The following is a 14665-nucleotide window of genomic DNA, read 5'->3' on the forward strand; positions in this document are numbered from 1 at the left end:
ATTACAGTAGCTAGTTAATAACTAATAACAATGATGCAGTGGTGTTGTGTTTGGGGGTAATATTTAACATTTCTTCATATTTAATTTAGTAGAAATCTACATAATTAAAATGGATATCATGTTATAGATTTCCAGTATGTTTGCAATCACACATTTTGTTATAAGTGAACTACACAGCTGTTTAAAAAATACAATACAAATGTGTGAATGATGTGTGAATGCTTACAAGAACAGAAATATCATGCACAAGGCTTCTACTCACATCATATTTTGCAGAAGTTATTTTGTTACATTTATATTAGCTCAGCCTACAACTGAGATCTGTACAAAACGTTGAAACTTAATTTACTTTCACATATTCCCATATCAAATTATACAGAATTATATTAAAGTCTGTTTATAATGTCTGCTGTCACACACACTCACTCACAGAGAAAGGTACGAAAGTTAAAGGTACAAAAATTGTCACTGAGTCGATACCTTTTCAATAAGTTGACCATCACATATTAACGTCATACACATTTAGAGAAACTATCATTCTTAATTACATGTTCAAATAATCACAGTTATAAGCATATGAATGAACGCATGCCTGATATGGTAACATTTTGCTGTCATGTTTATACTTTTTACATTCAGGACAATGCAAGGGTATTTCGTAAGTGGTTTGATAAGTGAAAAATGCATAGATGAAATTCTAAAGACAAAGTTAAACTCTGTACTTTATGCTATGCAGGTTGGAGTCAGACATTGGGGGCTTGCCCAAATCTAGCGGTTCCTAAGGCATGGTCCCCTGAGGATATTATTTCCCCATTATGACAGATCTATAAACTATTTTTTTAATCTAAGTGTTGTCTGTATTATCATTTTGAAACTGTAACATAACAAATTTTGACAATGGCACTTTAACTACTCTTATCCAAAAATAGGCAAAATATGTTTTCTATAATACATTTACTATGCAGTTACATAAGAAAGGTAGATCAGGAATTTGGAATAAACAGCATCTTGAAGCCTATTTTGTAACAGTATAGAAGAGAACTCAGAATGAATGTTTCCACACAGTATTAATCTGGGCTGCTCTAATTTCAGATCAGCGTTCCTCAACAATGCAAACAGTAAAAGTAAATTTGACCTCTCTCTCTCTCTCTCTCTCTCTCTCTCTCTCTCTCTGTGCTCTCTCTCTCTCTTTCCACCCTCCTATCTTCCTTTTTGCACTGACAATTATCAAAAATAAGCATATTGTTTGTAAGATGGGGATTCAAAATTTATAACTGTTTATCAATGCATTTCTGATGTGAATGCTAAAAACATAAGTAACTATATTTCTCAGATCCTTACTTTTGACGTCATCTATAAAAAGTGATATTTGCTTTCAGCAAGGTTTTTTGTTCAAGCTTTAATTCACTGTATTAAATATACCAACGACAGTATGTGCAGAGCAGGCAGACTAGATCTGGGGTGCGTAAACAATGACGTAACTCGTTGCTGAACGACCATAGTACGATGCATCGTTGGAGAAACGAACTACCTTGTCACGACTGTTTCCCAAAAGCATAGTAACTTTGTCGCACATTCGTCATTTGAACGATGTTGGTTTAACAACATAGTTGATGATGATGTACGTGGGAGGTGAAGTACTAATTAATCTGTGCAAATCGATTTAATGTCAGATTTTTGCTATAAACAACATAAATTGCATCGGAAGACTGATTTTGTTGTCGTGATTTAGTTATCTATTGTTTATTTTCAAGATATTTAATTTACACGCAAGTTACCTCTTACGTCACTCCTCCCAGGGATTCCCCAGGGTCTTAAAGCTCGTAGGTCTGCGCACATGCATAGTTTTCAAATGCAGCGCTTTCATTCTGTTTACAAATTTAAAGACGTAAAATAAAATTTTAATATATTTAGAATGATGGATATAGACTGTACTACATGTTTTTTGCTTATTTTGTTCAAAAGCATGATCAACGTAAGTCAACATATTATAATAACAAGGAACGATGCTTCTAACGACAGGTGAAGAGCTGTCGTTCCAATGACACAAGTTAGAGATGCAGATTGCGAATGTTCGTTTGGATGATGGTTTCGGGAAACACCAAATCGTTGAACGATGTTAGTAACGATGAAACTTACGATGTTCGTTGGCTAACGATGCTTTTGGGAAACGCACCCCAGAGTGTTAACAGTGGCCGTTAGCCAATAAGATAATATATCAGTTATTTAACAGTATTTACATCACATAACTATAAATATAAAAGACACAGTAATAATAAACACTTTGTTGTTTCTTTGGGGAGATTCAGCATATTAATTTGCACACATTGGCCGTTTCTCAATATGCGTTCTTGTCTGTACTTGTGTTCTTGTGGACTTGTGAAACGTCATCAGTCGTGAGCCAAGTTCTGTTCCAATTCCAAGTTTGCATAAAGCCAAGTTCACATAACATCATTTGCCCCTTTTTTCGAGAATGCATCAGGACGTGACTTGTGTGGACTTACAGTATGACAGCTAAGTTTTCCAGAATGCATTTCTCATCTACGGCAATGAAGCTTAAAGCTTGCACCATATTCGAAATATTACTCTTTCTGTGTCATAAAATGTAGTTTTAAGAGCTGTTGTCAAGTATATAGATGAATGAATCTGTGCTCAGTTAGTAAATATAGTGCCTATATTAAACAACAACGTTTGGATATGTGAGTTCCAGGGAATCAGAAGGAAGTCAGCACCGTATACACAGCCGAAGGCAGCCTCATCTAAACAAGTCATTCGGAAATTTGCGGCTGGTTCAGTCCAGCTGCTCCGCCCTCCGGTGTCTGATGGTCAAACATTAAATATTCCCTTTAGATATATCTAACTGCATTTTTTTGTCTCATCAATTTATTTTTATTTTTATTATTCATATGAAGTCTGTTATTTGTTATTATCATTTTAACTGAAGTTAAGTTTCATAACTTAAATCATAAAATATATTTTCTATTTAATCTTAACACTGTAGTAAACAGTTTAACATTAACTGCATATTTGTCTTTTGTTTATTTATGTTGTACAAATGTCTTGTAATATAAAAATTAATGGTTCTGTTTTATTTCATACTTCATTTGGGAATAAGTTAAAGCATATTTTCAAAACAAAAACAAGGAAAGTTTTTCATTTTATATATTTTGTTTTATTGTAAAAATACATTAAAATAGGAATCGCCAGTACTGCAGGTATTGGTATTAGACTGAATGACAACCTCAAGTGCTTTGCTGTTCCATTTGCAATACAAGCGGACTCGCGTCCTCCAGTCCTTGGGAGTTCGTTCTTCTGAGTCTAAACTTACAAGTCCAAACTACCAATGAAACAAGTGCAAACTTGATGTTCTTGCTAATGAGAAACTGGCATTATAATTTACCTTCATTTCAACTTCAATTTCTCATTTGTTTATACTGGAGTGGGCAATGCAGCGTTAAAGCTAAATGAATCTGAATCTCCAGCCCGTGTGGTAGGAGTTTAGAGCAGATTACAAGTTCTAAGTTTCTGGCCTGTGCATCCAGAGACTAAGCAGGTCACACCACATTCTGAGCTTCTCGTCCAGAAAGGCAACCACAGACGTCTGCAACTAGGTGAAGCTCAGAAGAGCAAACCTTCACTTCACGGGACCTTCATCTGTGTTTTTCAAATTATTAAGGACCTTTAGCATTGGCTCCAGGATCAGTATCTCACAGCACTTCCTGTTCAAGGCTGTTGAACGGAAACTTGGCATTGGTGTATTCTGTCAGTAACTGTTTACCATTGATGCTTCTCAATATTGCATAACTGATTTTTAAATGTTAAACAGATAATTATTTAATTATTTGTGTTATGAGAAATAAGGCTGTCACCGTATTAGAAACAGAAGACATTCTACTGTGAATTCAGTTCCGTCACTCCTATTTTATATTCTTTGCACTTTAGTTTCCATCTTTTTTAGTATTGTAGTATCATTTAGTATAGTGTTTTTAGTTTTTCTTGTTTATCTTTTCTTAGTAAATTGTAAGGGGGTCCAAATGTGACCCCATCCATCCGTTTGGCCCAACGGCGGAATCCAAACGAGGATTGCTGGTTTATAGCGCATTCGGTCTTTTCCGGTGCTTGTGGATGACGTTTTAACATTACGCAACTTTACATTTGACTCCAAAGATATAAAACGTATTGTAATATGAATCAAAGTGATGTAAATATAGAATTTGGATAAACGTTTGATCATTCTATTTAACTCATGTTAACACTGAACTCATTCATTCGATTACCCATGTCGTATCGGTCCACATCGGCCGTTATGCAGATTCCGAACACATATTTGACCGTACTAGAAGTTATGACTAACACAATTTAACAATGTCGCTCCCGCGATCTCTTGCTAAATGTCCCAAAATAGCCTCATGCAATCGTTTGTATACAACTTAGTACAAAATTCACACTATAACCAGAGGTTCGGGCTTAGCACCATCTAGCCGAATATAGTTAAATCATATTACTATATACAACTTAATTATAGCAGAAATAATGACCAGTGGTTATGACTTATTACTCCGATAGCCCACATACAAATACGATTACCCAACAACTTAGTGAAGGTTAAATAATTAATCTACCATGCAATAACTAGAGGTTCATGACTAAAGCAATTTTAACAATACCGCTTCATGTGTACGGACTCTCATTAAAACGTATCCATATAGCCTCACACAATATGTTATATACAACTTAATTCAAAGCCTTACAGTGATCAGAGGTTCGGGCATAGCACCGTCAAGCCGAATATAGTTAAATCAAATTACTATATACAACTTAATCAAAGTAAAGGAAATTATTAGAGGTTATGACTCATCACCCTGATGGCCCACATATAAACACGACTGCGTAACAACTTAGTTAGAGGTAGAACTTAATTAACATGAATTAACCCCGATCAAAGATATGTGGTAACAAAGGATATCGTAATACTTTTTATAGTAACTTAGAAGAGTCAATAATACAGAGCAAATTAGAATGAATACAAACGTAACAATTTATTAACAGGTAGGAAAAACATAATTCAAAGCCAATTAATGTATCCAATTCAAATAAAAAACAATAAAACGAAAAGCCATTGCATACCTGGTAAGGAGATGAAGATCAGGTTACAGATTCCTCAAAATAAAATAAAAAGAAACATGATGCTGTATCAAAGATGATACAGCATTATGGGGTGCATTTCTAGCTATCGAAAGTCCCGCCTGAATCTTTTGACATTTTCCTTAAATATCCAGAGAACAAAGCATTGTGATATGATATACTGATTGGTTCTTGTAAGCCCATGGGTGTTGCCTAATATACATACAGTGGGTGATTGGTCTACATGTCTTAGGTGGGAGTTGTCTTCCAACATTAGGTTAAATGTACTTATTTATTGTCACAGATTAACATTAAATCCTGTTGTCATATAAATAAACCCAAATGTACCACTTGCATTCAGTGTTAATTTTGGCAGCAAATTCTGATGAAGTCTTAGTCTTAGTCTTTTGAATAACACACCATTTAGTTTTAGTCTTATTTTAGTCATCTGAAATATTTTAGTCTTAGTCTAGTTTTAGTCAACGAAATATCATAAGAGTTTTAGTCTTAGTCTAGTCTTAAGTTTTTTAGTCTGTTATGGAATGGTATTAAGGTTTGAATATGCAATACAGAGACAGATTTAATGGTTGTTAAAGAAAACACGTATTTTATTTTATTCTTAATGTCAAAAAAACTGACCGTGGCTTTTTCACAAAAAGATAATATCACATAAAATAAGCATAAGGCCCGCTCTACCTAAAAAATATACATGGTCCCTGAAAAACATACAGTATGCACACACAGATACACACACGCGCAGACACACAGACAGAGACACACACACGCACTTACACACGCACTTTGTCCAGTCATGTAAAACCACAACATCTACTATAATAGTAACGTTACACATTTCATTCAGTTTGAGGACACTGAATATTTATACTCAGTATTAATTCAGACAATCCAATACAATCAATACAGTTCAGATGTGTATTCCATTTGTTTCTATGTTATTCCAAGATTAGAGAAAACACGGTGGTTTATCTTATAAAATAACCTTAGCGTGCATGTTTACCTTTGCTTGTATTTCTGGATGAGTCATTTTTACAGGCTGTCGTCTTGTCATATTTGAAGTGTGACCAGATTAGACGCTAGCTCTGACATTGTTGTTGTTAATGAGACATGTCTTCAGACTGGGTGCACCGCAACACGTTAGCGTGTTGCTAACGAGCGAAGTCAACTGAAATCAGCCAAAGCTGGGTAACGAAGACTGTACAACTAAATATAATGGTATATATGGTAGGGTGTGTGACTCTTCTGTCTCACCCCATGGGGTAACTGTCTTGGGGGGTAGATGTGAATTCTTTGAGAGAGGTTTCAGATGGTAATTCAACAGGAATTAGGAAGCAGTTCCCTGTGGATTCAGCCATTTGCTGCTGGCTTTAGAAGTACCTTTTGTCAGGGTTTGGCACCACCTTACAAATCTCATTTTATTACCATTGTGTCTTCCTTGTGTTGATAATACAGTTAAAGGTTCTACAAGGTAACCAGAATCTCACAAAATCCTTCAAAGTAGTTTCTTATTTGTTGAATGATCCATTTTGGATCTTTCTTAATGTTAAGGGGAAAAAAGTTATTAGCCGTAAATGAGGGAGGGGTCATTAGACACACACACACAAACAACACACACACACACACACACACACACACACGCGCGCGCGCACGCACACACATACACACACACACACACAGGTGAAACTCACATCTAGTGTCTTGTGTATGGTATACTACCCAATTGGTGCCCATGTAGCAATCACTACAAAGTATATTTTTGTACCTAAAAGGTGCATAATTGGTAAAACTGAATGATCTTAAAAATAAAGGTGCTTTACGATGCCATAGAAGCCTTTTCTCTCTAAATGGTTTCATAAAGAACCTTTAACATCTCAAGGACCTTTCTATTTCACAAAAGTTTTTTTGTGGTGAAAAAAAAAGGCTCTCAGATGATAAAAATCTTAAAAATGATTAAAGAACCGTTGACTTAATGATTCTTTGAGGTTCTTCTATGGCATTGCTGTGAAACACTGTTTAAGCACCTTTATTTTGAAGAATGCATATTGCTGCATGTTTTTATCACACACAGCTCCCATCTACAGACACTGCTTTTTTTACATTTGCCCTTTTGACAGATATTCAAAAGGAACTAAATGCTACCAGCCAGAAACAGCAGGAAACTTGAATGAGGTAAAATAAATCCCATTAACAATTTAAAACATTTTTTGCATGAAATAAAAATGTACGATTTTAGATCACCAATAAGATTTATGAGTTCTTATTTTAGCACAATTTTATGTGTGTAAACTGTTGTCTCAACTCCACTGTGAAATACAGGAAGCAAAAGATGCTATAAAAGTACAACATACAGTCACTATAAAGACAGATGATCTCATTCAGTTCTGTGTCTCTTTCAGCTTCTTGTTTCATTAAAAAAAATGTTCAAGTGATTGTTTCTGTTGTATTTTAAAAAAGGAATGAACATGTACGTGTACATGATGAAGATATGGAGAAATAAATCATCACGTCTGTTTGACATGCAGACATTCGGTTTGAAGTTCATTATTGTTATTCTCTGGTTTATTACAGGTATGTGTTTGATTTAGTTTACTTACATGCAGTTGACACATCCTGTAATATATCCTGTTATAGTTTATTGTTTAAATACTTTAACATTATGTATTGTGTACCTATTCATTTTATGCACACAGATCTTCTTCACTCTTAACTGCGAATATTAGACTGCAGAACCATAAAAAATAAACTAGTTAGGATTAAATGTTTTTCAAATGTGTCAGATTTAAAAAATATATATTTGTATTTAAAAAATGTCAACTACTGTATAAAACCTGTTTAGATAAAATTGTAACAGGTGTTTTGTTGATTTCTAGGTGATGAGTGTAGGGCAATAACTGTTCAGACTGGTGGATCTGTTATTATTCCATGTCATTATGAAAGTAAATACACACAACACAAGAAATACTGCTGCTATCATTCAATAGGATATTACCATTACTGCTCTATTCTGGCATATGCAAATGAAACTAAAGGAGACGTGTCGGTAATAGATCATCCTGATCAGAGTTTATTTACTGTCACTATGAGAAACCTGAAGTGGAAAAACACTGGAACTTTCTGGTGTGCTGTGGAAATTGAAGGAATTGTATACATGGATGTGAAAGAGCAGCTTTATCTCAAAATCCAATCAGGTATGAGATTTATTTTACACTTCATCATCAGATTGCTCTTGTTTCTGATAAATGTCAATGACAAATATCATCTGTCTGTGTGATGACAGCACCTGATCTCTCTGTGAAGTCCAGCAGTGTAACTGTAGATGAAGGTGGTAATATCAGTGTACAGTGTCTCTACAGCGTTAAATATAAGAATAAACACAAACAGTGGTGCAGATATAAGGACAAGAGATGTTACACAGTGGGAAGATCTGACACATCCCAGAATGCATCAGTTGAGATCAGTGATGATGGGAGAGGATCTTTGACTGTGGTGATGTCTGGACTGATGAAAAGTGAATCTGGCTGGTATTACTGTTCTGTAGGAGATCTACAGGCTCCTGTTCAACTCACAGTCAATGGTAAAACTCATTCTGTTATCTTTTTTCCTGCTATATAAAGAAAACTAACTAAAGGGTTTAATTACTAAAATGTTTAATTTCTCTGTGTTTAGTTGCTAAAGTCTCTGTTGGAAATCTACAGACTCCTGTTGAATTGAATGATGCAGAACCTTCAACAGGTAATACAGAGTCAGTAAATAAAGTCAGAAAATGATTTAAGGTTTGCTGGTGGTAATTACATAACAGTAGCAAATAAAAAAATAAATGTATTACCTATTTTACCTGAAGAACGTTATACAACAAATAATTAGTGATGCACCGATGCATCGGCCGCCGATATTTATCGGCCGATTTTTGATGAATTTGAAACCATCGGCATATCGGCAATAGCACGAGAAAGGCCGATACCGATTGTTTATTAATTAACCACATAAAGTCAATGAATTGCATGTCTGTTGTTCAATTAAAATGATTTAATGTTTGGGTGTGCACTAGGGCTGTTCCGAATACCATTTTTTGAGCTTCAAAGCTCTAGTAGAAATCAAATCAAATATTCAAAGCTTCGGAAGGAGGGGCTGAACATATTTTTCTCTTTAATAAAGGCAGGAATCTGTGTGCGTATGTAGCGGCGTGCCTGTCACGCGTGCTGCGAAAACAGCATTAGTGAAACAAAACACGAGCAATACTTTTAATAAGGTAACGTTAGCCTAACATTTTTCTAACAAACTAACACTCCCGTATCAGAAATTAGAAGCATAGTAACGTTAATTACTGATAACGTAATGGGTAACTTGGGCTATTTAAATAAAACAACGTAAATAAATGAAGGAATGAATGAAGTTCAACAAACTGTAATAAAACGGTAGCATACTTTCAAAATCAAGTTTATTTACTAACACTTACACCATCCAATATGTTTTTCATCAGTAGAACAATAAAGAAGATATTTTGCAGAAACCCCAGTGGTCCGGCATGCAAGTCAACCGATCCACCACTTTAAACATGTATATCTAATACAAAAGTAATCCCCCATAACTCCGTGTGGCATATTGATGTCTTGTGAAGCAAATCAATCAGTTTTTGCAAGAAACTGAACGTTATTTACAACACTATTAGCGTGAATGCCAAAGCAGGAAGCCCGCTTTCCGTTCGAGGCGATCTCTTTCTGATCTCTTCTACTGGCTGCGTTTGATGGCTGTTTGCTATGGATGTTGGTCTCTCTGCGCCCCCTATAGAGCTGGAGCGTGAAGCGCACTTCCTGCTTGGCAAAAGCTCTGCATTAACGCTGTAAAATATATATATATTCGAATCTCAAAACTGAAAATCGGATGTCAACCAACGGAACGAATATTCGAACATTCTGGTCCAGCCCTAGTGTGCACTATACTTAAGCACCGACAGAAAACCTTTATTGAGCTGGCTCAAATGTCTTGGACAATAAAAGAAACAGACTGCACTTTAGTGGTATAACCAAAAGTCCAACTTTTTTGAAGTAGCAATATTTATACTCTGTTTAAAGCAATAGCACTGGCATTATTTATGTTTATTAAAGAAATCCATTATTTGTAAAAAAAAATAGTTAATGTTGTTAATAAAAGAAATGCTGAATAGCAAAAACCACCATTGAAGGTTGTCATGTTGTCTTATTATATTTGTTTTAGCTTAATTTGTGCCTCTCTTATTATGTTGGTCAGTTGAATGTTAATTAGATCAAATCCATGTTCAGTAAAAATAATTTGATGCAGAAATAAACTAGCTAATAGACCAACTGTATAGATTGTATACAAGTGTTTAATATCGGTATCGGCATCGGTATCGGCCAGAAGTTGTCTGCTTAAATCGGTATCGGTATCGGCCCAAAAAAATCCTATCGGTGCATCCCTACAAATAATACAGACTCATGCAGTAAATCAAATCAAAATGGTGGATCATGGAGCCCCAGTTACTCTTAGCCCCATAGAGGTGCAGCAGAACAGGCTGCCCTGCTTTTTTTCAGCAGGGTGAATGTGATAAATTGATACATGGAAGTCGCTGTCATGTTTCTATAGTAGCCCTAAACTATAAACTGATCTACAATGTTTTATCACAATGTTGTCTCAGACGATGACGTGTTTGTCCTGTGGCGTCTATTGTAGCTTCCCATTGCTTCGTTTTAAAAGGAAGGGTGAGCTGTGGACTGAGCCAATGTTGTAATTCACAACTACATATATAAATTAACTATAATGTAGGAAATAGTGAAAGAGGGAATAGGGGGCTATTTCGGACACAACCTCTGGTTTAGCAGTAGTTGTACGATGTGCTGGTTTAACACAGTCTCACCCCATTTCGTCAATATTTGACGACACTTGACCATTCGTCATATGTTGACGTGAAGGGTATACCTTTCACGTCATTTTTTGACGAACTGGGGACTTCAATACTATTACGTCCGTTGCATTCTCTTTCCTATTTTATTACCATTTGCGCGTCGGTTTAGGGTTAGATTACGCGAAATTAAACAGTGTACGCGAAATTAAACAGTGTACGCGAAATTAAACAGTTGTCACCTGGCGTTGGGGTTAGAAACAGTTGTCACCTGGCGTTGGGGTTAGAGTTAGGTTTGGGTAGGGATGTCATTACGTAAATCTAACCCTAAACCGACGCGCAAATGGTAATAAAATAGGAAAGAGAATGCAACGGACGTAATAGTATTGAAGTCCCCAGTTCGTCAAAAAATGACGCGAAAGGTATACCCTTCACGTCAACATATGACGAATGGTCAAGTGTCATCAAATATTGACGAAATGGGGTGAGACTGGGTTGGCTGGTTGGTTGATGTGGTATTTGTCCCGCCTCTCCTCTACTGTGATTGGGCGACTGAGTGAAAAGTGATATTGACGAACTCAAAATGGCTTTCCACACTGTTCTTAATGCTGGCTTATAACCATCTTATCCCCTCTTTTAACCCTGGGTTGAGAATTGTTTCACACTTGTAATTTAGAAGCGGAGTTGAACCCTGAATTTAACCCTGCATTGCGATGCCAAACATGTACAGTGTGAAACAAACCTGGGTTAGAATGTTAGGACTCAATATTTAGCAACAGACAGCCAATCAGAAACTGAAGAGCACATCTACCTCACATCACAATCTGTGTATACAGTCATAGAAACTCCACTGTCTAAACAGTCATTTCACAATTTGAGGAAATACTGTCAAAGGTGATTAAAAAAAAAACATTGCAGGGGCCAAGAAAGATATGCATGTTTTTGTCACTATCTCTTAAAAATAGGTCAGATTACATTTAACCAGGTTCAGAGTAACCCAGGCTTAAAGGATAATTCTGGTATTTAACACTTTGAGTCTCATTTCTGGTTTGTTTTGGATGATCTACAATGATGGACACTGAAATTTTGACAAAAAACAAATATATCGGCGCAATGTATGATTTCAATCCGTGTTATTTGCTATAGTGAAACTATTTTTTCAGATACCTCACAACCGCGTATATACTTCCGCTCTATATTTGAGTCTGAAGCGTTAGCACACTCCCGACCACTTGATGGCGACAACCACTTTGCCGTACAAGGACGCTGGATGGAACTCGGTGTCTAGCGTATAGACCAGGGATAGGCAACATTGGTCCTAAACACTTTAACGTTTTAAATGCTGTGTAAATCATATCTGTATGTCCAAAATCAGCAGAGGTAATCTAAGTCTCTTTGCGGAGTGATTGAAAAATGAAGAGTTTGCGGCGCCCGCGTCGCAGTCGACCCCAGAGTGTTAAATACCAGAATTATCTGTTTCAGGTGTAAGAAGCCCTAGAGTTCTACATGTTTCACTTTGGTGGACACTGGGCCTAACTTTTTGTTTGATTTCCTTTCTCTCTCAAAAGAAACTTATTTTTATTCTTTACAGCAGCCGTGAGCACAGACGTGAGCACTAAACAACTGTTAGTATGAACAATAATCAATAATAATAAACAAATATGCACAGTATTTAATGATCAAACCGAAAAGTCATTTATTTTTCATTTCTTTTTTTAGATGGGTTCAAAAACAATTCTGTCTTTCAAAGGATAAGAATTGATCTAATGAAAGGTTGTGTTTCAAAAAATAATAAATAATCTTTCACTGAAGTATAACAATGCACAATGTACTGTATGCTCTTCTCCTGTTTCTCTTAAGTTTTGTAAATGCTTAAAACGTATTACTATTTTTTTTAAACGTGTCAGACTATAATCTCTGTTAAAAGTCATCAACAGGATCTCACAATCATTCAGTGTTTTACAGCTTTTGCTGCATTATAGACTTCTGTGTTTTACAGAGCAGCTCATTGTAGTTATCTCTGATTCATCTGTGTGTAGTCAGCTCTTGTGTTGTTCTCTCTCTGATCTTGTGTTATTGTGATTGTTTTTGTGCTTATGTATCCTACATCCCTGTTTGCACCATTTGGATTATTAAAGATAAATGCATTTGAATTCTGTTCTTGTGTTTTTGTGTCTGTTGTTACAAAGCTGCACAAATGACCTTTAATCTGTTGTCCGTTCTCTATACATGTGGCAAATATAGCAGCATTTCATCTGCTGTGTCAAAAAGGAAGTGTACAGTACAATATTAGTTATAGTCAACTTACAAGAAGACAAGATACATGAACAAAAAGATGTCATATACAGAAAGCAGCTCCTTTCTAAACCAATTATTACTTCCTGTATTACTGTCACCCCCAGGGGCTGGCTATGTTTGACTAAAGCCACGCCCCTTCTCAACTTCCACCTCGAGGAGGTCCCCAAAGCCAACCCAATGACCAGACAACACGAGAGCAGGTAAGTAATAAAACAAACTTTATTTAAATATTTAAAAGAATAAGGGGAATGGGGAAAGGGCAATTAAAACTAAAGGGATCTCTAGCTCCTCCCTCCAGGGAGGCTGCAGCCACGGGCAGGCAGGGACAAAGGGCAACGGGGGTCCAGACCACCTTAAGCCGGGGGGGGGGGAAGGGAAACGTCAAGCTCCGGCCTGGTCCCTGCTATCTGTGGCGCCCTCCTTCTTCCTTCCTGGAGGCAGAGTACAAACAGTGTGACAGGTAAGTGGACTTTTCGCTATCTGCGTACCTTTCTCTGTTCGGCAGGGGGTCTTCGCCCCGCGTGCCTTCACGTTTCTCCGTCGTACGTTCACTCTCTTTCTCCTTGTTCTCCACAGGTGGCCGCTGGGACACAAAAGTGCTGTTAACTTGGACTTCGAATACTTTTCACCGGCTCTGCTGTTTACAGCTCTTGGTAGGTATAACTTTCCACAGTCTGTTCTCCTAATGTTCACTCTCGTTCTCCTTTTTCCCCACAGGTGGCTGCTGGGACACAAAAGCACTGTTAACTTGGACTTCGAACACTTCTCACCGGCTCTGCGGTTTACAGCTCTTGGTAGGTATAGCTTTCCACAGTCCGTTCTCCTAATGTTCACTCTCGTTCTCCTTTTTCTCCACAGGTGGCTGCTGGGACACAGAAGCACTGTTAACTTGGACTTCGAACACTTCTCACCGGCTCTGCTGTTTACAGCTCTTGGTAGGTATAGCTTCCCACACTCTGTTCTCCTAATGTTCACTCTCGTTCTCCTTTTTCTCCACAGGTGACTGCTGGGACACAAAAGCACTGTTAACTTGGACTTCGAATACCTCTCACCGGCTCTGCTATTTACAGCTCTTGGTAGGTATAGCTTCCCACAGTCTGTTCTCCTAATGTTCACTCTCGTTCTCCTTTTTCTCCACAGGTGGCTGCTGGGACACAGAAGCACTGTTAACTTGGACTTCAAACACTTCTCACCGGCTCTGCTGTTTACAGCTCTTGGTAGGTATAGCTTTCCACAGTCTGTTCTCCTAATGTTCACTCTCGTTCTCCTTTTTCTCCAAAGGTGACTGCTGGGACACAAAAGCACTGTTAACTTGGACTTCGAATACCTCTCACCGGCTCTGCTATTTACAGCTCTTGGTAGGTATAG

At 37.0% G+C, this 14665-nt stretch overlaps 1 protein-coding gene across 1 annotated transcript; it reads left to right on the top strand.

Annotated features, from left to right (window-relative positions):
- The first annotated feature begins 7241 nt into the window (after positions 1–7241).
- LOC135767084 (polymeric immunoglobulin receptor-like) lies at positions 7242–13114 on the top strand. The gene is made up of 7 exons (XM_065276685.1): positions 7242–7311; positions 7597–7710; positions 8013–8330; positions 8420–8716; positions 8809–8874; positions 12591–12624; positions 12719–13114. Exons 2-7 carry the CDS (start codon positions 7599–7601, stop codon positions 12759–12761), a joined length of 870 nt encoding a protein of 289 aa, XP_065132757.1. The 5' UTR covers positions 7242–7311; positions 7597–7598; the 3' UTR covers positions 12762–13114.
- The last annotated feature ends 1551 nt before the right edge of the window (positions 13115–14665 follow it).

Source organism: Paramisgurnus dabryanus, chromosome 6 (assembly GCF_030506205.2).
Source record: "Paramisgurnus dabryanus chromosome 6, PD_genome_1.1, whole genome shotgun sequence".
NCBI classification, from domain to species: domain Eukaryota; kingdom Metazoa; phylum Chordata; class Actinopteri; order Cypriniformes; family Cobitidae; genus Paramisgurnus; species Paramisgurnus dabryanus.

Excerpts from the sequence above, each read along its gene's own strand:
- LOC135767084 (XM_065276685.1), top strand. The coding sequence starts at position 7,599 with ATGAACATGTACGTGTACATGATGAAGATATGGAGAAATAAATCATCA. Across the intron at positions 8,331-8,419 it reads TTATCTCAAAATCCAATCAG|CACCTGATCTCTCTGTGAAG; the intron begins GTATGAGATTTA and ends GTGTGATGACAG. Across the intron at positions 8,717-8,808 it reads TGTTCAACTCACAGTCAATG|TTGCTAAAGTCTCTGTTGGA; the intron begins GTAAAACTCATT and ends CTCTGTGTTTAG.